Genomic DNA, 24,630 nt, shown 5'->3' with positions numbered 1-24,630 from the left:
TCACTCCTGGCTAGGAAAGAACGTCTGGTTTCTGAATACATAATATGCCGTATTTTGTTCTTTGGCGCTTATCTGTACTTTAACAGGGTAAATTTCCTATCTTCCATTCAGAACAAATGTAAAAACATCTTATGAATAGGACTTGTGGTAAGTAGTTAAATACACAAATCGGTATTAAGTCTCAGACTAGACGTCTTTTTCAGCTCTATTTTAAAATAGTAGAGATGTTGACTTCAGCGTATAAACATATATTAATGTGTCAGTTTTATACTGATGAATTCAAAAAGCTGGACATAACAATGAACATTTACATGTATGCAATAAAGGGACTGTTTAGTAATGAAAAATACTTCTATTTATATTATTATGTTACAACAGTCCTAAATAATGTTTGAAAATTTAAAGAACGAGGCCGGGCGCGGTGGCTCAAGCCTGTAATCCCAGCACTTTGGGAGGCCGAGACAGGCGGATCACAAGGTCAGGAGATCGAGACCATCCTGGCAGACAAGGTGAAACCCCGTCTCTACTAAAAAATACAAAAAACTAGCCAGGCGAGGTGGCGGGCGCCTGTAGTCCCAGCTACTCGGGAGGCTGAGGCAGAAGAATGGCGTGAACCCTGGAGGCGGAGCTTGCAGTGAGCCGAGATCGCGCCACTGCACTCCAGCCTGGGCGACAGAGGGAGACTCCGTCTCAAAAAAAAAAAAGAAAAAAAAAAAAAAGAAAATTTAAAGAACGAACATGCGGTGATTTGTTTCCTAAAGGAGATGATCTCTTGATCTAAATTTAGAATAACAAATTTGCATTTTAAATAATGAGACTAGATGGACACAGTAGCACACCTGTAGTCCCAGCTACTCAGGAGTTTGAGGAGAGAGGATAGCATGAGCCCAGTTTTTCCTTTGTTTTTATTGAGACAGAGTCTTACTCTGTCACCCAGTCTGGAGTGCAGTGGTGCAAACTTGGCTCATTGCAGCCTCGACCTCCTGAGCTCAAGTGATCCTTCCAGCTTAGCCTCCCATGTAGTTGGGACCACAGGTGCGCACCACCACACCTAGCTAACTTTTAATCTTTTTTTTTTGGAGAGATAGGGTGTCTCTCTGTTGTGCAGGATGGTCTCAAATGCCTGGCCTCAAGCAATCCTCCTGCCTTGGCACTCCAAAGTGCTGGGATTATGGGTGTGAGCCACTATTCATGCCCAGCCAAACCCAAGAGTTTGAGACCAGCCTAAGCAACAGAGACCACATGTCAAAAAAAAAAAAAAAAAAGGAGGGGTATGTAGGGGGAATAATGGAATAATGATGAGATTAGATATCCAGCAAAGTAATTACCTCTTATCATAAACAATCAAGGTAAACTGTAACATCATCTCATATTTCAAAAGAAAATGAACATCTTTCAAAGTTTAATGAGTTACTTTGAGAATGTAAGGCAGTGCAGAGCAGGGCTTAAGACCACACGTCAGCTTTGGAATCACGTAGGACTCATTTTAATCCCAGATCTATTACTTGGTACATATGTGACCCCGTAAAAGTTATCTCTCTAAGCTTGTTTCCTCAGCTACATATCTGGAAATATACTAGTATCTACTTCAAAGTAATTTCATAAGGCTTGAAAGTAAAGTGCTTGATAAAAGAAAGCTGTCAAGTGATATTACTTTTAACTTCTCTTACCCTTCTCTATTTTTTCTTCTTTCCAAGGTATCTCTCATCTTCTAATATACTGTATATCTATTTACTTCTTCTTGTTATGATTGTCTGCCTCCCTCCATGAAAATGTAAGCTCCACAAGGACAAGTATGATTGCCTATTGTATTCAATGGCATATCGTAAACAGTGTCTGGCACTAAAGTGCTCAAAAATATTTACTGACTGAATGAGTAGATGACTACTGAGAGGATTACTACACACTATTAATGCTACTATATAATAGTACTTTTCATCATTACTAGATATTTTCATTTTCATTCATGTTATATAGACTCTTCTGAATGAAAGGCCAGATAACATGTTTTGGGACACTGGGTATCAATCATGTAAGTTCTTTAAGAAATAATGATATTAATTTATTTGATTATAAAAGGAGAACATAAGCTAGTCTCTAAGATTATACCTACAAAAAAAAATTTGATTCTACAATCCAAGAAAAACAAAAGCACATTTATACAAAACTATACACCAATTTACCATAAGACAAGACATCTTCTCAGAAACTTAAAACTTTAAATCAGTAAAACATAAAGCTGTAATGAATTAGATTTAAAATATATGTCTGTAGAACATAACTGAAGGCAGAGGGAGGAGGGATACAGACACATGTAGGTTCTATCAGCACTAAATACACAGGAATAGCAAAATACATTATTTTCTGCATCTATTAATGAGTAATAGGAAGATATTTATTTGCCCCTGAATTAGTAATCAAAATGTAGCTAATTATAATTTAACAAAAAATGCATCAAAAAGTAAAATAAGTACAGTCAACCCACCCATTGGGTTCCATATATCATTGTTGCTTTTGTAGTTGAATCTGTCAACTGTGCTGCTGATCCAGTATCAAGGTGGTTTTTTGTTGACAATATCAGTAACTCTTGAGCCTTTATCATTGTTTTTGGTCAGTTTGTGTCCTTGCTGTATTGAACAAGAGGTAAGACACCAAACTATGACCCTCAGAAGAATATAGGGACTTTCTTAAAGGAATACACGCAGGTTTGTGAATGAAACCCTTCCAAAATTCTGTTCAGCCTGCAATTAAGGTGAGGTTGTTTTTAGATGCAGTATTTAGAGGGTGTATCACTTCACCCTCAATCAGAATGCTATACTGTACCATGATAAAAGACACATAAAGCAAAATTAACTAAGTCACATGAAGGTCTCCCGTAAGAAAAGTAGATTATGATTAATCCAAAATTTCTTCTATGTGTGTCAGCTTTAGTGAGATTTACTCCGTTAGTATAATTATGACCTATTAATAACATAGTATAAACAGGAAAGTGTTATTTATAAATGTCAGTTATATATCTACATAGCAATTAAGTGATAATACTGGAAATAAAAGCATACATATAAAAGCAAACACACAGGAATACAGTACTATTGTTGTGACTCAAATTATAATCTAGAAACAACATTACTGTTTTGTTTTAAATTCCATTAAGCAATTAAAATGGATTCTAAATATACAGAGTATTATAAATCCTAAAGCAACGTCATTGAAAAGTTCATTTCCCATGCATATTGTACAATATGAAAATGTGACACAGGTTTTAATATTTTTCTACATAAAATATTAACCCATCAAGATGGCTAATATGTCTATGATATATAATTTAAAATATTTGGTTAAAGGAAAGAATTTGATGAACCTCAAGACAGAATGCTAAGTAAAACTGAGTATGTGTGTTGACCAAGGCACACTGGCATTACTTTGTAGAGCTGATCAATAGATATTAGCTTTAAAAAGAGAGATACAGAAAGAAGCTGCAGCATATTTTTTAAATGACAGAGTGAAGATTTAAATTGTATCAATCAAGACCCAAGTTTTTTCCTCCTAGTCTTTCTAGTTGTTCTCTTCCAGTTAAGATTCTTCATTTTAAATAAATTTAATTAGTTCCAATTGATCATAGCCAACACTTGTACAGCTTAATCCATGCTTTTTTACTTTGAAAAGGCAAATGCTAACAAAGGCTACTAGGCTCAGATTCAACTGTCATAAGACAGCATTGATACCTAACCCATTTGTACCTAAAATAAAAATTTCAAAAAGTATTCTGCCTTTAGTGAAAGCATTATATTATACCTCATATTTTAGTTGTTATCTTGCTCAGATTGTTTCTAGAAATTAAGATCCAGATTACTACAATAACAAAAGTAATTCAACTAAACACTTTAGCCTAACTATAGCTTTCAAATAAGACTTCCCTGAAAATGCAGGCAAATACCTGTCATGATATAATTTTTACTTATTTTATGAAGAAATATTAGAACAATTCCTCTAAAATAACGGGAAAAATCATCTGAATGGCTGCACTGGCCAGCTTTCTCTTTTGTAGTACTGGCTCTCTACAACACTGGTTACCCCAAAACAAGATTATTGTGCTTGAATCAGATTTCTCTCAATGCATCTACCATATTTTTCATAACGCAATTTATATAGGATTCTAGTCAATGAAATACGGTTTTCTTCTAAACCCTCACAAAAATCTATACCACAGCTTAATCAAGTCACACAATTTAAAGGTAACCCGAACGATCTATAGGCTGCAACATGCTAGTTGCTTTGACAACATGGTAAGGAAGTCGTTTTTTAGTTATTTAAGATCTTCAGATATTGAACATTCTTGCCTCTAGTACCCACAACATGAAATGAATAAATTGACTGATAAAAACCATTTGTCACATATGTTTAACCAAACTTACAGATAAAAATATAGTGTATGTAGCATTAATTGACTCTTCAAATTAGATTTGCATTCTTAGTTTCTTGATTTTGCTAATAAAATTAAAAAATCATATACTATAACGCTATCTCATGACTTTGGTAGTGCATAATTCAAAATTTCAAAGTACTGATTTAATAATGCTTACTTGACTGCTAAAAAATTCAGCTTTTATTCTAGAATGCAAATTGAGTTATTCTACTATTGCAAAGGCAAATTTGTTTTTGCTATGACTTAAACAACTACTTTTTATAGATCAGAAGGTCTTTAAACTTTACAGGGAAGTAAAATATAACAAAAAACATACATATAACAGTATGAAAAGCAGTGAAAACTGAACAAAACACGGACTGGCTTAAAAACCTGCAAATAGGCCCGGTGTGGTGGCTCATGCCTGTAATCCCAGCACTTTGGGAGGCCAAGGCAGGTGGATCACAAGGTCAGGAATTTGAGACCAGCCTGGCCAATATGGTGAAACTCTGTTTCTACTAAAAATACAAAAATTAGCTGGGCATGGTGGTGCGCACCTGTAGTACCAGCTGCTTGGGAGGCTGAGGCAGGAGAATCACTTGAACCTGGGAGCGGAGGTTGCAGTGAGCCGAGATTGCGCCACTGTACTCCAACCTGGGCGACAGAGCGGGGACTCTGTCTCAAAAAAAAAAAAAAAAAAAAAAAAAAATCTGCAAATAAAATAGATCTTCTTTAGCAGCTACTGAAGCAAACTCCATAACTGTAAAGTACTAAATGACTACCAGAAAAATTAGTAGTCCCTGAAATTGTTCATATTTAGGTTGGATAATATTTTTCATCAATGAACTTACACATTAAAAAGAATTTAAAATTAAGTAACAGCCATCATCATTATCATCTCATTTTTATTGAAAATCAGATGTTCCCCAACTTTGGCAATATTAGGCAGCAGTGGCACAAGGCTATAGGTATTTAAATATACACTTTGTAAATTTTCAAGGGAGATCTTAGGCTTTCTTCTTCCCAGTGTAACAGTAGTAACCTGCCTGTCACAGAGAGAGGGAGGGAGGGAAGGAGGGAGGGAGGAAAGAAACTTCCCCTTTCTTTTCTCCTTTTATTTATTTATTTATTTATATTTTTATTTTTTTTGAGACAGAGTCTCACTCTGTTGCCTAGGCTGGAGTGCAGTGATGCAGTCTTGGTTCACTGCAACCTCTGCCCTCCCGGGTCAAGCAATTCTCCTGCCTCAGCCTCCCGAGTAGCTGGAATTACAGGCACCCACCACCACCCCCGGCTAATTTTTGTATTTTTAGTAAAGACAGGATTTTGCCATGTTGGCCAGGCTGGTCTCAAACTCCTGACCTCAGGTCATCTGCCCACCTCGGCCTCCCAAACTGCTGGGATTACAGGTGTGAGCCACCGTGTCCGGCCCCCTCCTTTAATTTTTGTTAAAAATTTTCTGGTATTTTCTAGGCACGCTTCTTTCTAAACTATTGATTACTATTAAATTAATATTTTCTGGGCATGCTTCTTTCTAAATTATTGATTACTATCATATTTGTTGCTTCATAACAATCATACATTTTATGATCAAATTTTAAATTTTAGCCATCCACACCCAAAACAAAAGCTTACCATTGTTAATACCAGTAAAAGTATTTACACTAGGTTATTTTTCTCCTCTGTGCATTCAAAGAAATTGAGCTGAATGTATTTGGAGATCCAGTAATTGAAACTGGTTTAAGAGTATAAAAAGATAGGCTAAACATTTATAGTGTGTGAGTTACCTAAAATTTGCTTTATGTTTTTCGCCTAAATTTCACTTAATGTGAAAGGTAATACAGATAAGAATGTTCAGTGGCCAATTAAAAAGCAGCATTCACTTCTACAGTATAGGTATAAAGAATAAGTCTTCCTATACAGCTTATATTGTATATATTGTGATTAAATTTGAGTATTCTTTAGTTTACCTGATAGTTGCAAAATCTTTCAAAACTTAATGAGTATATTCCTTTACACATTCCAAGGCTTTAGCAATGATCTCAGCCTTTGAATTAAAAGGTCTCCAGAAAACAAGTGCACAGCTAGCAGATTTATTGTTAGAGTTACAATCAGCAAACCTGGACCACATGAACAGTTCCACTTCTTTTCACCTCAAGATCAAAGAGGGCACTAAACAGTTTCATAAAACTAAATACACCATCAGTACACGTCTCCATCCTTTCCATCGAAATACTTAATCCCACCACAAATAACCTAGAAAACATTTTGCAATATCAAACAAAGTTCCAATCAGATGTTAAAGATGTCTGTGCTTACCAGTGGTGATGTCATCATCAACAAGGTCATGTTCTTCCTCCTGGACTTTGGCTTCAGGCCCAGAGGCATCAGGAGCCGTGGTGATAGTCTGCATGGCTTCTGACGTGACTCCAGCTAAAACAAATGTGAATCACAAGGCTTCATTTTAAAAAATGAAAAGTAAGACAAACAGAAATTTTGAAGATTTTTAATTTACTTAATGGATATAAACACAATACATTAAAAAATATATATTCACCAAAATTAGAGACACAAATCAATGAATAAAACATTCACATGTGCTCTATTTATTTGTATGTATGTATGTACATAGGTATGTACTATATTTACTTTTAACCAAGATCTGAGAAAAACAGAAACAGGATGCTGAAGTATTACATTTTTTACTTGATTCCTTTCAATGTTTTTGCTACAGTTACTTTGGCTGATTTTAACAATTATTCAACAAAGAGGAAAGTGTGGATTGTTTTAAAAGTTTACTTCTTTTTAATGTTAGTTTGTTTATAACTTGGGAGTTGGGAGGAAAGATGAGGACCGGAGAATAATTTGTGCCCTGGAGCTAAGCAACGGACCTGAAACGCACTGCCCAAAAAGAGTATAACATCTCCCTCTACAAAGGAATTCGATACAGGCCACATAATTATCACAATGAAAGAACCTAGGCCGGGCGCGGTGGCTCAAGCCTGTAATCCCAGCACTTTGGGAGGCCGAGACGGGTGGATCACGAGGTCAGGAGATCGGGACCATCTTGGCTAACACGGTGAAACCCCGTCTCTACTAAAAAATACAAAAAACTAGCCGGGCGAGATGGCGGGCGCCTGTAGTCCCAGCTACTCCGGAGGCTGAGGCAGGAGAATGGCGTAAACCCGGGAGGCGGAGCTTGCAGTGAGCTGAGATCGCGCCACTGCACTCCAGCCTGGGTGACAGAGCGAGACTCCGTCTCAAAAAAAAAAAAAAAAAAGAAAGAAAAGAAAGAACCTAACTGAAAGCAGACAGGCAAAGAAGTTCAGAGGCCAAAAGCTTCCATTCTATAAATCGCCCGAGAATTTGCCAGCTCACACAAATGTCTTTTCCTTACATACCTATCATCTTTGATGATGCATATTTGTTGTCATCTTGCATCTGTCACATTATTTCTCAATTTCACAACAGATAGTAGAGTGTATCGACATTTTTCACATGGTTATCAAAAGGTATTTCTCAATCATGATAATATACAAATCTCCCCATTAGAAACTACTCTAGGAGTTAAACTTTCTAACCAAATCAGCTTAAAAGGATATCAATAACTACCTACATAGAATCCATTTAACTATTTTAAAGATCAAACACTTATTTAGTTTAAGGACTTCTTTTCTTCCAAGGGGTATTAACTGAAACATTTATGTGAAATTTAGCCTTGCTACCTCCGGTTAACCAAAGGCATCAAAAGAGGAAGAATCTTAGCCACAAACCACCATAACAGATCCAGAAATGGACCTACCAGTAGGCAGTTCCAAGCTCTAAGGATTTAAACTTGCGGACTAAACACACCATTTTAGTACGGCTACTTATTCAGAGTTGCTTTAAAAAATAATAATAATGCTAAATAATGATCCCTGATGAATAAAAAATGACAAAGCCACCACTTTGCAGAAGCATTTTTTTTTCCAAAAAAATTTTTTAACTTTCATTTTAGATTCAGGGGTACATGTGCAGGTTTGCTATATAGGTAAATCGCATGTCACGGGGTTTAGTGTACAAATTATTTCATTACTCAGGTAATAAGCATAGTACCCAAGAGGTAGTTTTTCAATCCTTACTATCCTACCACCCTCCAGTATGCCCTGGGGTCTGTTGTTCCCTTCTTTGTGTCCATATGTACTCAATGGTTAACTTACAAAAGCATTTTTATTGTTAGATTTATATGATCAATTTTAACATAAAGGAGGGGATGTACTAGAAAAATAATACTGCTTTATTAAAGATAGCTATAAGTAAAATAAATCACAAAGAGGAGATAAGGTAAACATTACATTCCTAAATAGATATTGCTCAAATACAAAACCAAAACTCATTATTTCATATTAAATCAATATATAAATCTTTGAAATATCTCAGTCTCATTTCTTGCTTAGAACTTGATAATTTTTAAAATTATCAGACAAACATTGAAAAAATATTAAGAAATAGTTTGGACAGTAACAATCAGCATTAGTATTTTCCTTTCCTATAAAATTAAGGGATCAATGAAAATAAAGCTGGCATTTATGTAAGTAACAAGTTTATGGATCCATTTACATTTATCTCATTTAATCAGAGAGCCTAAGTAATTGCCCAACATAATACAGCTACTAAATTCAGGAACCAGAATTGAGACGTAGGTCTTTTGATTTCAAACTTCAATATCAATTTACCACCAAGTCTTTCCAGGGACTAAGTTCCTTGGGGACAGGGTGGGAGGTGTCACAGAACATCACAGAATAACCTTGAGAAATCACAGAATCACACAATACTGATTATAAATACTACCAAGCATTCCACAAAGTTCCTGTGCTGTGCCAGTTAACTATTCAACCAAAGGAATTCAGTATTTTGGAACAGAGCTTAAGGAACAAACATGTACATCTCAAAGTAACGGAGGCTGAAAGGCCAGGGAGTTGGGCTAAAACTGGTTCTTTGACAGATGCTTTCCAAAACTTAGTGAGGGTTATAAAATCCCTGGCAGAAAAAAAGAAAATACAAAGAAAAGAAAAATACAGACCAATATCTCTCATAGTCTCAAGAATTTGTAACAAAAATAAAAGCAAATAGGATATTTATTTGCTTTAGAATTATATACCAGGACCAAGTAGGGTTTATTCTTAGCATGAAAGGAGTTCAATTGGCCAAAATGGATCAATATAATCCAAAATATTAACAGGCTAAAGAAGAAAAAAAGAATTCCTGATCATATCAATCATTTGACAAAATTCAACATCCATTCATGAGTAAAAACAGTAAAACCTCTAAGAAAAATAAGAATACCAAGGAACTTGATAAAGAGCATCTACTAAAAGCCTACAACTAACATTATACTTAATGGTGAAAGTCTGAATGCTTTTGCCCTATGACCAGGAATATGGCAAAGAAAGTCACACTCACCACTCTTAACATATCATTGGAAGTTCTACCCAATGCCACAAAGCAAGAAAATACACACACATACACACAGTTTGGAAAGAACGATGTAATTGCCCTGTGTGATGGTTAATTTTAAGTGTCAACTTGATTGGATTAAGGGATACCTAGAGAGCTGGTAAAGCATTACCTATGGGGAGGTGTGTGAGGGTGTTTCCTGAGGAGACTGGTGTGTGAGTCAGTGTATTAAGCGGGAAAAAATCAGCTCTCAATGTGGGCAGACACCATTCAATTATCAGGGGCCCTGGTTGAACAAAAGAGCAGAGAAAAAGCAAATTCTCACTCCTGGAGCTGGGACACCCTTTTTCTTCTGCCCTTGGACATCATAACTCCAGGTTCTCCAGGCTTTGGACTCCAGGACTTACACCCAGCAACCCTCTGGTTTCTCAGGGCTTTGGCCATGGACTGAGAATTACACCCTTGGCTTCCCTGATTCTGAGGATTTTAGACTTAAACTGAGCCCCACCACCAACTTCCCTGGGTCTCCCACTTACAGATGGCCTATCCTGGGACATTCCAGTCTTTGTAACTGCATGAGCCAATTGCAAGAGCCAATTCCCCTAATAAGTCAGTCTCTCTCTCTCTCTCTCTCTCTCTCTCTCTCTCTCTCTCTCTCTCTCTCTCTCTCTCTCTCTCTCCACCTATTCTTTTGGTTCTGTTTTTCTGGAGAACTCTGACTAATACACCCCACTCAAAGATAAAATGATTGTCTACAGGGAAATACAGAGGAATTATCGAAACTAATAAGTGAGTTCAGCAAGGCTGCAAAATATAAGAAAAAAACATTGAAAACATCGATTCTATTTCTATATGTTAGTAATGAACAATGGACACCTAATTTTTTTTAAAGCCAGAATACTATTAACAGTAATTATAAAAACTAAAATACTTAGATGTAAATCTGAAAAATCACAAACAGGTCTTCTACGCTGACAACTACAAAACACTGATGAAAGAAATCAAAGGAGACCTAAACAAATGAAACAGAGAAATACACCGTGTTCATGGGACTGGAAGATTCAAAATAGGGAAGATGCCAATTCCCCACAAATTGACTGATACACAGATTTAATGCAATTTCTAACAAAATCTCAGTAGGATCTTTTTGTAGATATCAACAAAAGTATTCTAAAATTATATGAAAGACAAAGGAATTAGAATAAAACAATTCTGAAAATGAATAAAGTAGAAAAAAGTCATTTTACCCAATTTTAAGACTTATATAAAGTTATTAAAACCATGTGACTTTGGCAGAGTAATAAACATTAGGTTAATGTAACAGAATAGAGAACCAAGAAGCAGACACACACTAATCTGCCAAAATGATTTTAAACAGAGGTGGGGGAAGGATAATCTCTTCAAAACAGGGCTAGAACAACTGAACATCCATAAGCAAAAAAAATGGACCTTGACCTAAGGCTCATACTTTATATAAATAGTAACTCAAAGTGGATCATGGGCTGAAATCTAATACATAAAAGTATAAAATTTTTCAAAAAAAAAAAAAACAACTCAGGAGAAAAGCTCTGAAATCTAAGTTTTGGTTGACACCAAAAAAGCACAATCCATAAAAGAAAAAATTGGCAAAGTGGGCTCCATTAAAATTTTTAGACTTTTGTTCTACAAAGGCCCTATTAAGAAGATGAAAAGACAATCTCCAAGCTGAGAAAAAAGATTCACAAATCACATGTCCAAGAAGCAATTAGTACCTGGACTGTTTAAGGAACTCTCAAAACTCAAGAGTAACCAATCTGGCAATTCCTCAGAAGGTTAAACATAGAGTTACCATGTGACCCTGCAATTTTACTACCAGCGAATGAAAACATATGTCCCCATAAAAGCATCTACATGAACATTCACAGCAGCATTATTCATAAAAGCCAAAAAGTGGAAAGTATCCTAATGTTCATCAACTGATGAATAAATGATAAATTCATACAATAGAATATTATACAGCAATACAAAGAAATGAAGTTCTAATACACGCTATGGCATGAATAAATATTAACAATTTTAACTAAATAAAAGAAGTCACAAAACATTACATGCCATATGATTGCATTTACATGAAATGTCTAGAAGCAGCAAATCTATGGAGACAAAAAGTAAATGTGTAGATTGGCCTAGGGCTCATGGGGGTGGAGGGAACAGGGAGTAATGCTAATGCGGGCTGCGGTTTCACTTTGGGTTGTTTGAAAATGTTCTGAAGCTGATTGTAGTGATGCTTGTACAACTCTAAATCAGCTAAAAAAACCACTGAATTGTACACTTTTAAAGGTGAATTTAATATTAAGTGAATTACATGTCAATAAAGCTGATTTTTTAAAAGTTTGGTTTTCTAACATTCCAGATCAACCAAGGTATCCATGCCACCTCAATGTACTCTCTTGATACTTTTTTCTGCCACATAGCTGAAGAAAAAAGGGAGGAAAGAGTCACATAGAACATTTACGCAATAAGAAAGCAAAATTCACCATGAATATTTTGTTTCAGAAAGGCATAATTTTCTACTTAAATTTTTTAAAAATTAAACTATATTCTTTATGCTGACCATATTTGTAACTATATTAATCCTCACAGTCAAATTTTCTGGATTATTTTGTTTGCAATCAATAAAAAGTGACTGATTTGTTTACTTCAAAATTATCTATATATTTCATTTTTTAAAGATCAACAAAATATCCTTAACTCCCATAATAGAGGGCACTGTGAGAGCAACACACTACTTAGGATTTCTAACCTTTCTGGGAGACAGTAAAGGGGTAGGAGAAACTGAGAATGGACAGCCCAAATTACCACACTCAACTCTCAAATCCAAATGGCACAGCTCATTTAAAACTAATTTTAACCGTTTGCTTGAAGGAAAATCTGATAGGTGCTTTTAACTTTTGAAGTTTTCAGCCATATAGTTATGGTAGAAGATTATCAAAAACCATTATTTAACACTTCTAAGCAAGGTAGTCATTATCTGCAAAGAAGGAATAATATTTTTTAAAATTCCTAGCCATAAACCTGGCTATTTCTACTTTCTACCCTATTTAGTTCTATCAGGACCTTATGTTAATGGGTTGAGATAACAGTACTTTCTGTAAAAGGCAAAATAAAAATCAAATCAGTGGTTGCCAGGGGTTAGGAGTGTGACAAAAAAATTGACTGTAAAGAGGTAAAGCAAAATTTTTAGCATAGTGAAAATAGTCTATACCATGACTATTTACATGTGTTTAAAACTCATAGAACAATATTTTTAAAAGCGTGCATTTTACTATATATATACTTTCAAAAACTTAGCTTGTTAAAAAAAGATACAGTGGAAGGTACTACATCACTGTCACCAAAGAGAATTGAAGATTATGCCAGAATACAATGCTATTTTCAACAAAACACAGAGATAGAAAAAACGGTTTTAGTTCTTCCTCCTACAAAAAGCTTAGCCTTTGTCTATCAAAGAAAACGAAATATCCTTGCAAAAAAATAAGAGTCCACTAGGAAAATATATTTATGGAAATTTCAGGGGTTTTTTGTATATCAAAATTATAAATATTGTCAATTAATTATATAGTGATATTTGATATGTTCTTTTGTACTTGACCTAAGTGAGCTTATTTGTCAAATTACACCATACAAGCTAAGGTTTACTTACTTTCTGAGTATTTCCAAAATATTTGACAGTGATGAAAATCTCATAAAGGTTCAATAAATACAACTTGAACAGAATTGAATAATTTCTATCTCATGGCACTAATTATGTTATTTAAATATACTAGAAAATAACAGTAAGGGTACTTTGGGGAAAGAGATATGATAAAAGATATAAAAAGATATAAAGAGAGTAAAGAGATATAATAAAAAAGAAATACAATTAACAGAAAGACATGAGGCACATTAAAAAACAGTGAGTCTCCAAATCCAGATTTCACAAAATAAAAAACCAATGTACATTATAACAAACAACAGTTCTCAATAAACGAGTTTTATACCATGAATTAGGGGGAAAATGGGGGCAGAGGGGGAATGGAGTGGGGCAGCAAGCTGGTATGAGTAAGTTTGGACACAACAGTAAAAGGGAAGTGAGAGGGTTGTAGTAAGTAGCAGAAGTGAAAAGTAGAGGACAAGAAAGACTATGAGATCCTCATGCCATCTAGATTTCTAAACGCTTAGATAACTCTTCATTGTGAAAAATCTACATACATAAAACTTTCCAATTTTATGCAATATTTTTTAAACCACTTTAGAAGTTTTTTAAAAATGTAAATATGGAAATGTGATCTTCAAAATCAACAGAATTAAACTACACTCAACTAGCTCCACCAGTAAAATTGGATATAGTATTCCAAAAATTATCTTTCATAAGTTTGTAAATTACCTGTATGAATTTTTTTCCAACTGGCTAACAATATCTGAGTAATAATAAATAATATGAATGCACAAGACTACAGTGTCATGTGACTAACATGAAATACAAGAACAAAATACTAATTTTTAATATAGTAACATGTAAAAACCAGCACTTTAACCAATATGGAAATATAAAACTACTTCAGTTCATTATCTTTTTTTTTTTATTGAAGATTAGATTGTAGTGATAAACACTGTTAGGACTAAGAATGAAGAAGGATATTTATAAATATTAACAAAAATTCTGTTTCTCATTCTCAGTAATATAGATTTCCACTGAGATTGAAAAATAGATCCAAAAGAAAAGCAGGTATTTTTATTTCATCAGTTCCTCACAAGTGTGGTTTTCCAGTGGTCCAATTAAAGTACACTGGAGGCAATAATTTGATATGAACATTTACTGTGAATGAAGTAAAATTTAACAATAAGGGAGTATGTGAGTATCTAGTTTCTTTTCAGGCAGAAGGCTTGAATTTATTGGAAGCAGATCTCTGCAGTGACTGACCAACACTGCCCCACATTCCCCACAATCCTTATGACAGACAGACAGCCTGCCTCACATTAATTCACTTCACACCACTTCTATCGATCCACAGCCGGTTCCCTAGTCTCTCTGCACACATTGCCTGTCTGGCTGCCTACATCCACATCAGCACATACACACAAAGGCCATAGAAAGATAACCTTTTGCTTTCCATTAAAGATACAGTATCCCCTTTTCCTTCTGCAGTAACATCAAAAATATGAAATTAACAGTATAGATGTCTTGTAGAAAAGCCTTCCTGTAAGAAATAGTGAGGGTATTTATCCCTTATTCTGAATAAAGATCACTTTGATTTGTCGGAAACAATAAAGTTAGTTTATTAAAGGCCACAAAGTCATTAGAGAAATGAAAATATAATTTAAAATAAGCAGAATGTCTTCAAGCTCAAATAACAATATAAGAATTATTTGGTAACATGAGTTTTGATCTTTGTTTCTGAAGAAATGAAATACATTTTTTTAATTAGTTTTTTTTTTTTTTTAGAAAACTGCTCTCATATAAAATGTAATTATTAGCAATTCTGAAAGCAACAAAAGGGAAACATTTACTGAAAAAATATGTAAGTAAAACAGAAAACAGGAAGTGTACTAGATCAACGAAATACTAATATGACAGCATTACGCTTTATTATTTCTCTTTCCCAAAAAGAACTTAAAATTGATCCATCATTTAAAAAATCAAGCCTGATGCTTCTAATTATCACATGCACTTTTTCAAAAATTTCTGTGAGATTTGTAGGATATGAGCTGACAACACCAATTTTGGTTTCAAAAGTCACAAATTAACCAAAGATCATGTTGTTCAACCTATCAACTGTTATGAAACAAAGAAAAAACTTTTTATATGCAACTGTACTAAAGCATAAGCTTAAAATTATAACCTCTGGCTGATTTAGAAACTCAAACTATAAACAGAATTGCATATCTCAGAACTGTGCTAAAGTATGTTCTTTTAGATAAGAGGGTACCTTTGAAACTCTTCACGAATTTTTTTGTTTTGGCTAGGATCACCTAGGCAGAGGTTACATCATCAAGTGGTAACAAAAACAGTACCCTCACTACATACAGTCCATTATACCTGTTGTTATTTATAGTAACAGTAAGCTGCTTTGGAAATCAAAGAAAAGGAAACTGATAAGGGCTGCTGAAGTTGACGGCTTAAAAAAAAAAAGGATGTTAAGATGTGTATTGGGCCTGAAGGATGGGATAGATCTGAGTAACAGAGAGGATGGCATTGCCAATGTAAGTAAAGCAAAGCCATTAAAATAGTAAACTTAACCATGCAATAGGTATGATAACTGTGCAATGGTATAGGTAACAGTGCAATGTTCCCTCATTAAACACTCAAGGAGCATCCAGGCTTTTATGCAACAAGCCCTATACCAGAGACTAGAGACACAAAAGTAAAAAGTTATACCCTTAGCTTCCAAAAAGCTTATATGTAAACCGAAGGAGTCATTAAATAAATTTAAGCATGGAAAATACCTTAATTTTATTTGTGTTTAGAAAGGGCTCTCCTGTAGCAATGTAAAGAATGACTTGGAAGGACTCGATGAATGAAGGCAGCAATGAGGCCAGTGATGTTAAAACCGTGCTACTGGGAGCCCTAGTAGTTCTTCAGAAGTGCCAGAAGGGAGACTTCCACCCTCCCCATCCTTACCTCTTTCTATATGGTTGTACGTATGCATGCATGCACACACATGCCCATAAGTTTTACAGAAGTTTTCATTTGAAAAAAGGATACCACTTTTTTAAAAGTCTGAAAATCACTGATCTATATATATTTTTAAAGACAGTATTTAATGAGGAGAAAATCAAGAGTAGTTTTCAGATAAAATGTACAGAATGGTAGGGCTGTTTTCTGAGCATGGGGAACGCAGGAGGAAAAATTTATTCATTTAACTTTTTTTGAATGATAGTTATACTAGGCAAAGAAAATAAAAATGAAGGTAGGGAAACACAAGGACTTTAGACTAGAGAATCTAATAGCCATATTGAAAATACAGATTTATCAATAAATAAGTGAAAATAGTTTACATATGGAGAAAAATCAGCTCTTCTTAGGATGGGAAGAGGAAGAAATACATGTCAAAGACAATTTCACAAGAAGGAAATATTTGAGTTAGGTCTTGAAATATGTATAAGAATTTACGATGAAATGACACTAGGAGAAGAAAATTCCAGGAGGAAAGGGTACGCTAAAAGTCCCTGGCGCATCTACAGAACTGGGTAGCAGAAGCATAAAAAGTGTGAGAAGAGGTAGGCAATGAGGCTAATATAACATTTGAGGCTAGAGCCCCAAAGGCAATGAGAAACAGGGTACGAAATAAATTTTCATTCTTTAAAACAGATGCCTGGCTCCAATATGGAAAATGAAGTACAATCATTGGTAAATATAATTACAAGGTTGCTGGGGCTGGTGACTATGCAATGAAAGTAAATAAAAACTTTAATACCTGATATTTGGGGATAAGTAAAAAAAAAAAAAACAAAACAAAACAAAACAAAAACTATGATTTCTCTTTCTGGTCATCAGAATAGTTCAGGGATTCAGTTTTGGGTAGAGCCAGAAGTAGTTGTCAAAGACAATTATGAAGGCAGAGAGTTTAATGTGGTATCAATCATAGTCTCCAAAGACACAATCCCGAACGCCCATAATCCTAAAAGTTGAAATCTCGAAAGATGGAAATTCCTAAAGATCAAAATCTCTTCAATCTAAAACTCCATATGACGAAAATCTCTAGAGTCTAAAGTCCCCAAAATCATAATCCCAAAAGAGTAAATTCCCAAATCCTGAAATCCTGAAAGCCCGATTCTAGGGAATTGATCAGTGCGCTTTTTGGTTGTATGCAGGATAGTTACACCATGTTAGCTACATCATATTAGGAAGTATTACCTTTTTATTGTCTTCACTTGTAAATTAAATGGGTTTAAGGAGGAGTGGATGGGTAACAGCCTGACAAGGGGTAGACTTGTGGACTTAATTTTGGTATCAATTTAACTGGATTAAGGAACATCTAGAAACCCAACCCAAAGCATTACTTTGGGTGTGTCTGTGAGAGTGTTTCCAGAGGTGATTAAAGTGACAGTCTGAGTGGACTGGGTGGGAAAGATGTGCCCTCAGGTTGGCAGAAACCATCCAACTGGTCTCCCAGGGTCCAGGGAGAACAAATACAGAAGGGAAATTGGTCTCTGAGAGCTGGGACAGACTTCTCTTCTGCTGCCTTAAACATCAGAAATTCGACTCTATGAAAGTGCATTATCACAACACTGACTTTGTGTATAAGCACTGTGTATGTACGTAAAAATGTTGAAAGTTCCTCAATAAATGAAGAGATGTTCCTTTTGTACATCTGCATTTGCGAAACATAAAATGTCTCAAACTCTCAGTTCTCAAACTCACACTGCTTATGTGATGACCCATCACAGTTTTTGATCACTCTCATCAAAAGACTTAGATTGTCTATCACAGTATCTCAGTGGACCACTATTATAAAGCTAAGTACACAAAATCACCAACCATGGTGATATGCATTAGTACATTTCACTTTTTGACTTACTTCTTTATGAATAGGTTCACCGACTCATGACTGTTATATCCATATGACTGTCATTACTATACCAGAGTTTTTATGCTTACAAAATACAGATGTTATTGTTGTTTATTTTATTGTGTGGACTATGAAGTGTTTTGACATGTTTTTTATGTTTCTCAAATAAATTCTCTATAAAAACGTAGAAACCATATTTTAAATTACTTTTTCCAGAATTATATTTTCAGGATTTTGATCTTTCGAATTATGATTCTCAGGGTTTTAGACTTCAAGGATTTTAATCTTTTGGGATTTCAATATTTGGAATTTCAGAGTTTGAGACTGTGTGTTTAAGATTATGGCCCAAATCCAGTTTAATCTACTAGTAGACAATCCCAGAGAAGTAACAAATAAAAAGCAATAATTTCTGGCAACCTGCCAGGCTGCCTTTGTATCACTGTATAAAACCTGATAAATACAAGATAATAAACAGTGATATGTCATACATTAAGTTCAATGATGGGCCAGGTGTGGTGGCTCACGCTTGTAATCCCAGCACTTTGGGAGGCTGAGGTGGCAGATCGCTTGAGTCAGGAGTTCGAGTCCTGCCTGAACAACATGGCAAAACCTCATCTCTACAAAAAAATACAAAAATTAGCTGGGCATGGTGGTGCGCACCTATAGTTCCAGCTACTGAGAAGGTTGAGGTGGGAATATTGCTTGAGCTCGGGAGGTCCAGGCTGCAGTGAGCCATGATGGCACCGCTACACTTCAGGCTGGGCGACAGAGCAAGACCCTGTCTCAAAAAATAAATAAATAATTAATTAATTAGATAAATTCAATGATGGATACAAGGGGTTGAGTTTAGCACAGTGCCTGAGATGTAGTAAGTGCTCAATAAGTAGCATTATAGTATCATTAAAGTTATTACCATTGCTTTTGTTATTATCAATTTTTGCTTACTGTTATTTTTTCCCCTAACTTCAGGAAAATACTGAATACTCAGCTTTTTTTTCTCCATTTTATGAACCCATTTACTTATGCCTTTTAAAAAACTTTTAGTATTATTTCCCTCCTTTTAGAGCCACAGTTCCAGACATCTTATGATACATGTTTGTAAATAAGACACTTGATGGCAAAAAATCAGAATATTTACATTTCAAAGAACTAATGTATCTTATTTTCTTTCACTGCCAAAAAATGTTATTTTCAAATATCTAAACACGCACACACACACACACACACACACACACACAGACACATCAGTAGGAAAGCTTTTGATTCGTAATCTCTTCACACAAAGTGAATAAATGGTTTGAAAATAAACACGCAAGAATCTGGTTTTAATATTGTGTTAGCAGATGATATATTTAATTGGCAACAATATGCTACGAGATCATGCTATAAGGTATTTCGGATATTCCAATAACTTATCACAAAAATAAATTAAACATTGTAATGTGCTCTGACTTTATTATTTGAGAATATTCAGTTATTTTATAGACAAGAAGAAGAATAAAATGGATGAAACTCATAAGAAGTGTTATGTAGACAGTAAATAAATGAGTACCATGTAAGAATATAGGCAAAACTAATAAGATATATTAAGTACAGACAGTAAGTTAATGACCTAGAAGATACATGATAAAAAGCATGAAACAAGCAAGAATGTTACTTATAGAGAGAAATGAACGGAAAGACAGCTCATAAGATAAAGCTGTAACACCTCTCAAAAAAAACACAGGAGAAAATCTGCATGACCTTGTATTTGCCAATGAGTTTTTAAGATACAACACCAAAGGCATGAGTCATAAAAGAAAAACTAATTGGACTTTATCAAAATTAAAAACTTTTGTTCTGCAAAGGACGTTGTTAAGAGAATGAAAAACAACCCGCAGACTGGGAGAAAATATTTGAAAAGTATGTATCTGTTTAAGGGCTTCTTTCCAGTACATACGAGGAACCCTTAAAACTTTACTGTTGGGCTGGGTGTGGTGGCTCATGCCTGTAATCCCAGCACTTTGGGAGGCCGAGACGGGTGGATCACGAGGTCAGGAGATCCAGACCATCCTGGCTAAGAAGGTGAAACCCCATCTCTACGAAAGATACAAAAAATTAGCTGGGCATGGTGGCGGGCACCTGTAGTCCCAGCTACTCAGGAGGCTGAGGCAGGAGAATGGCATGAACCCGAGAGGCAGAGCTTGCAGTGAGTCAAGATTGCGCCACTGCACTCCAGCCTGGGCAACAGGGCGAGACTCCGTCCTCAAAAAACAAAAACAAAAACAAAAACAAGAACAAAACCAAAATTTTATTGTTAGGCAACCCAAGGTAAAAAAAAAAAAAAAAAAAAATTTCTTAAAAAGGTAAGAAAAATTGGACAAAAGATGTAAACAGGTATTTCACCAAAATGGACATATGGACGGCAAATAATCATATGAAAATACGTTCAACATTATTAGTCAATAAGGAAATATGAACAAAAATCATGGCAAGATATAACTACATACTTATTAAAATGTCTAAAGTTAAAAAAACACTAACAATATCAGATGCTGACAAAGATGTAGAGCAATAGGAAAGCTCACTCCTTCTTGGTAGGCACAACTGCTTTGGAAAACAGTTCCAGTGAATTTTTAATCATACTTACACTTGTACAACCAAGCAATCCCATTCCAAGGTAGTTGCTCACGTGAGAAAACATGAAATTTGTGAAACCTGGAAAGTTACGTTGACATAACACCCTGTACATGAATAGCTACTGGAGCTTCATTCATGATCATCAAAATCTGGAAACAACCCAGATGTCCCTAAACAGGTGAATGGATAAATATACTTTGGTACAGCCACATAATAAAACACTATTTAGCAATAAAAAGGAATGAACTATTGATTCATGCAATAACATGAATTAATCTCAAATGTATTTTGCTACGTGAAAGAAGCCAAACCCAAAAGACTACAGGTTAGATTCCATTCATACGGAACTTTGGAAAAGGAAAATCTGTAAGGATGGAAAACAGATCAGTGATTGCCAGGGACTGGAAAGAGACGAGTTGATTACAAAGAGGCTATATAAGGAAATTATTAAAGTGCTATAAACCTTCTGTATGGTACTGTGGTGATGGATACGTGACCGTTTATCAAAACCTAAAGATCTATCTGCTACAAAGAATAAACTTCATTGTATACACATTTTTAAAAATAATGAATTAACCAAAATGCCAAGGGAACCCAGGATGAACTATAGATTCTGACAAATGAGTCTATGTAAATTACAAATGTAGGATATAACCTCACTGAAGGTGTAAAGAAAAACAGCTGACCTTAGCAACTTTGGAAAACAGGCCAAAAAACTGGTTAATGTAAAGCTAAAGACAAAAATAACTATACACAATACTACACTATAGTTGGTAAACTGGTTTTTCACATGGTATGAGTTAGCAACTCTGAATTACTTTTAATGTCTACTAAGGTTGAAAAAACAAGTAAATATTGTAGATAATGAGAGTCAGGTTTCTCAAATTCAAAGAAAGAAATCAAAAACAAGCAAAGGAGAAAGATTAAATCTTTTGGTAGTGGCTGAAAATGAGAAATATCAGCATGAACTCATATCCACTTTAATATACAGACACACACTAATAAAGAAATAATTCTAGATGTATGGGGTATACATGGGCTAGCGTGTATACATATGTTTCCCAGTTCTGTCCACTCACAGGACCCAGAAGCAGTGAAATCCCTGTAGTAACAAGAACAACAAGCACTCAGATCTTAGTGTCTAATACCTCCATTAAAAAGAACCAGGGCTCCTTAGAGAAATGGCTGATTCTAAGGAAGGCAGGGAAAATACAGATGAGCAGGGAGCCTGTGCCAGAAAATAAGAAAGTACTTTAAGAAAAAAAGATGAGGCCATATCAAAATGACACTGGAGCCAACTTAAAAGAGCTCCCTATGGCCAATGCCAGGATAATCTGAGCAATGAACTGGCATTATAAAAGTTCTATTCCTCAGACAGTTATTAGGAGCCTACTGAGGGCCTGGCGCTGAGTCTCTTGGGACAAAATATAAGGTCCCGGATCTTGGCCCCAAGGAGATCTCAGTGGAGTACTTTCTATATGTATTCATTTTTATGAAGACTGTATGGCTTCAATATCACAATGGAACACAAATTATGTCTCAAAATGTAGATATGTATTTATATATAAGATATAAAGAAAGAAGTAAAATGATAAGCCTGAGAGAAAACTAAGTAAGCAAATGCATGAAATATATTGACTTCAGCCTGAAAACATGACAAAGTGGCAACAAACTGCTGAAGATTTAAACACACATACACTATAATGAGCATAATGCATCTATAGAAGCACATCATGATTCCACTACATTACAGTGATTAAACCTCACAATTCATTTTAAAGACTATTCATATCTAACCAATGATTTAGAGAATGAAAAGTTGAATTAAGTAAGGGAGCACCAATCATTGCCTCTGGCAGAGCTTTTAAGGAATTAACTTGCAAACAAAGTTATAAAAAGAATGAAAAATGAGCCAGACAAGTAATAAGACCACAGAGATATGACAGTGTATGAAGAGAATATAAACTTTCATTTTTAACCCCGTCCCACAAACAAAAACATAGCAAAGTCTATTTTTAAATAAGGCAGCCTACTCTTAGACTACAACTCTAACTTCTTCCTTACTCTGGCAGTGAGCAGGGGAAACCAGGAAAGGAACTTGAGTCACTACAAATAAACTATCATTAAAGAAAACTTGAAAAGATTAATAAAAGTAGATCAACTACTCTTACAGAGAATGCCCGCAATAAAGAATTATGCTTTAAAGAAGTTAAATGAATAATCCCTATCCACTTGGTGTATGAGAATCATATTTGATTTTGCAACCATGGATTTCAGTTAGAGTGCTTCCCAGCACATTTAAAAAGTGTGTTTAACTCTGTCAGCATAAGTAGATACACCTCGACATGTTATCAGACTATAGCATACATACAATGTTTCACATAACATTTAATGAGGCATTAATAATATGTAAAATACTTCTTGAAACCGTGCTTGGTACATACCAAGTCTTATATATTTCTATACATTTACAAACAGTACAACTGTAATGTAAATATCTTAGTGTTGTCAGCTCTTTTACGACCCCCACAGCACATAAATATTATCAGCAACACTGTAATATATTTGAGTATCAGTAACAAGTATTAAAATGTCAGTTCTGATAAATAAAAAAGTAAAACCGAAATATATGACATGAAAGCCACAAATAGGTGACCTCAAGTAATATTTAAGATATTGTCATCCTGTTCCATTCATCCTTTTTATTTACATATATTTCACAGAGATTCTACATTTATATAAAAATTAAAATAGATTTATACAGTACAGGAGTACTACACCCTCAAAAACAGTTTTAATATTTCGCTCTGAAAATGTCTCTTTTAAATGAATTCCCTGGCACTTCTAAATACTCTATTTTCCAGCTGTTTAAGTGACTGGCTACGCTGGGCACTCTGAGTCCTTCACCATCTCTGTAATAGTTCTTACCGCACTGTTTCATTGTTCATTTGATTACCTGCTTTCCTAATACACTCCAAGCTTCATGAAGACAATGACCATGACTACTTTGTGTATCATTATATTCCCCAGCCTATAGCAGTTTGGCACTTAATAAATAGCTATTGAATTAGGGAGGGAAATAAAAAGGGAGGAAAGATCGAAAACAAACTGTGATATATACATTGATCAGGATATTTACTTAACATTGTTTTAATCTTTTATTATTCACCAGAAGCAATTCTATATGCAAATATGCAGTGATTATAAATGAAATTTTGACAAATGTCCCATGTATAAGATCAATTTTATATATTCCTAGTATCTATCAAAAAGTATATAACACAAATTATATAATCCATTTATTAAGAAAACTGTTTTATAAAGCAGTAGCAAATAATAAATGGAAAAGAAAAGATAAATTGGGTAATTTAATTTTACATAAATAACATAGAAAAATACTACCTACTTAACCGCAGTATCACCCTCAATAACATAAGCATAAACAGACTATTCCTTAGAAATGTAATTGGAGAAAAGGTAACAAATTTCACATGCTTAATTATTCTAGCCCAGGATATCTTAACTCATTACTAACATTCTGGGTTGGAAAATTCTTTGTTGGCAGTGGCAAGGGCTGTCCTGTTTGGTAGCATCCTTGGCCTCTGTCCTAGTGGTGACAATCAAAATGTCTCCAGATCT

The 24,630-nt window shown here is 34.8% G+C and overlaps 1 protein-coding gene across 3 annotated transcripts in view; it reads right to left on the bottom strand.

The window, feature by feature from the left end:
* Positions 1-24,630, bottom strand: part of WDR7 (WD repeat domain 7) — a 400,989-nt gene that overhangs the window by 220,514 nt on the left and 155,845 nt on the right. For all 3 annotated transcript variants that reach the window (XM_030925915.1, XM_030925916.1, XM_030925918.1), the window contains exon 19: positions 6,725-6,838. In XM_030925915.1, the coding sequence (XP_030781775.1) occupies positions 6,725-6,838 (114 nt within the window). The remainder of the gene's footprint in view (positions 1-6,724; positions 6,839-24,630) is intronic.

Source organism: Rhinopithecus roxellana, chromosome 21 (genome assembly GCF_007565055.1).
Source record: "Rhinopithecus roxellana isolate Shanxi Qingling chromosome 21, ASM756505v1, whole genome shotgun sequence".
Taxonomy (NCBI): Eukaryota; Metazoa; Chordata; class Mammalia; order Primates; family Cercopithecidae; genus Rhinopithecus; species Rhinopithecus roxellana.
Note: the sequence above shows the minus strand (reverse complement) of the source record. Positions and strands in the feature narration are given on the sequence as shown.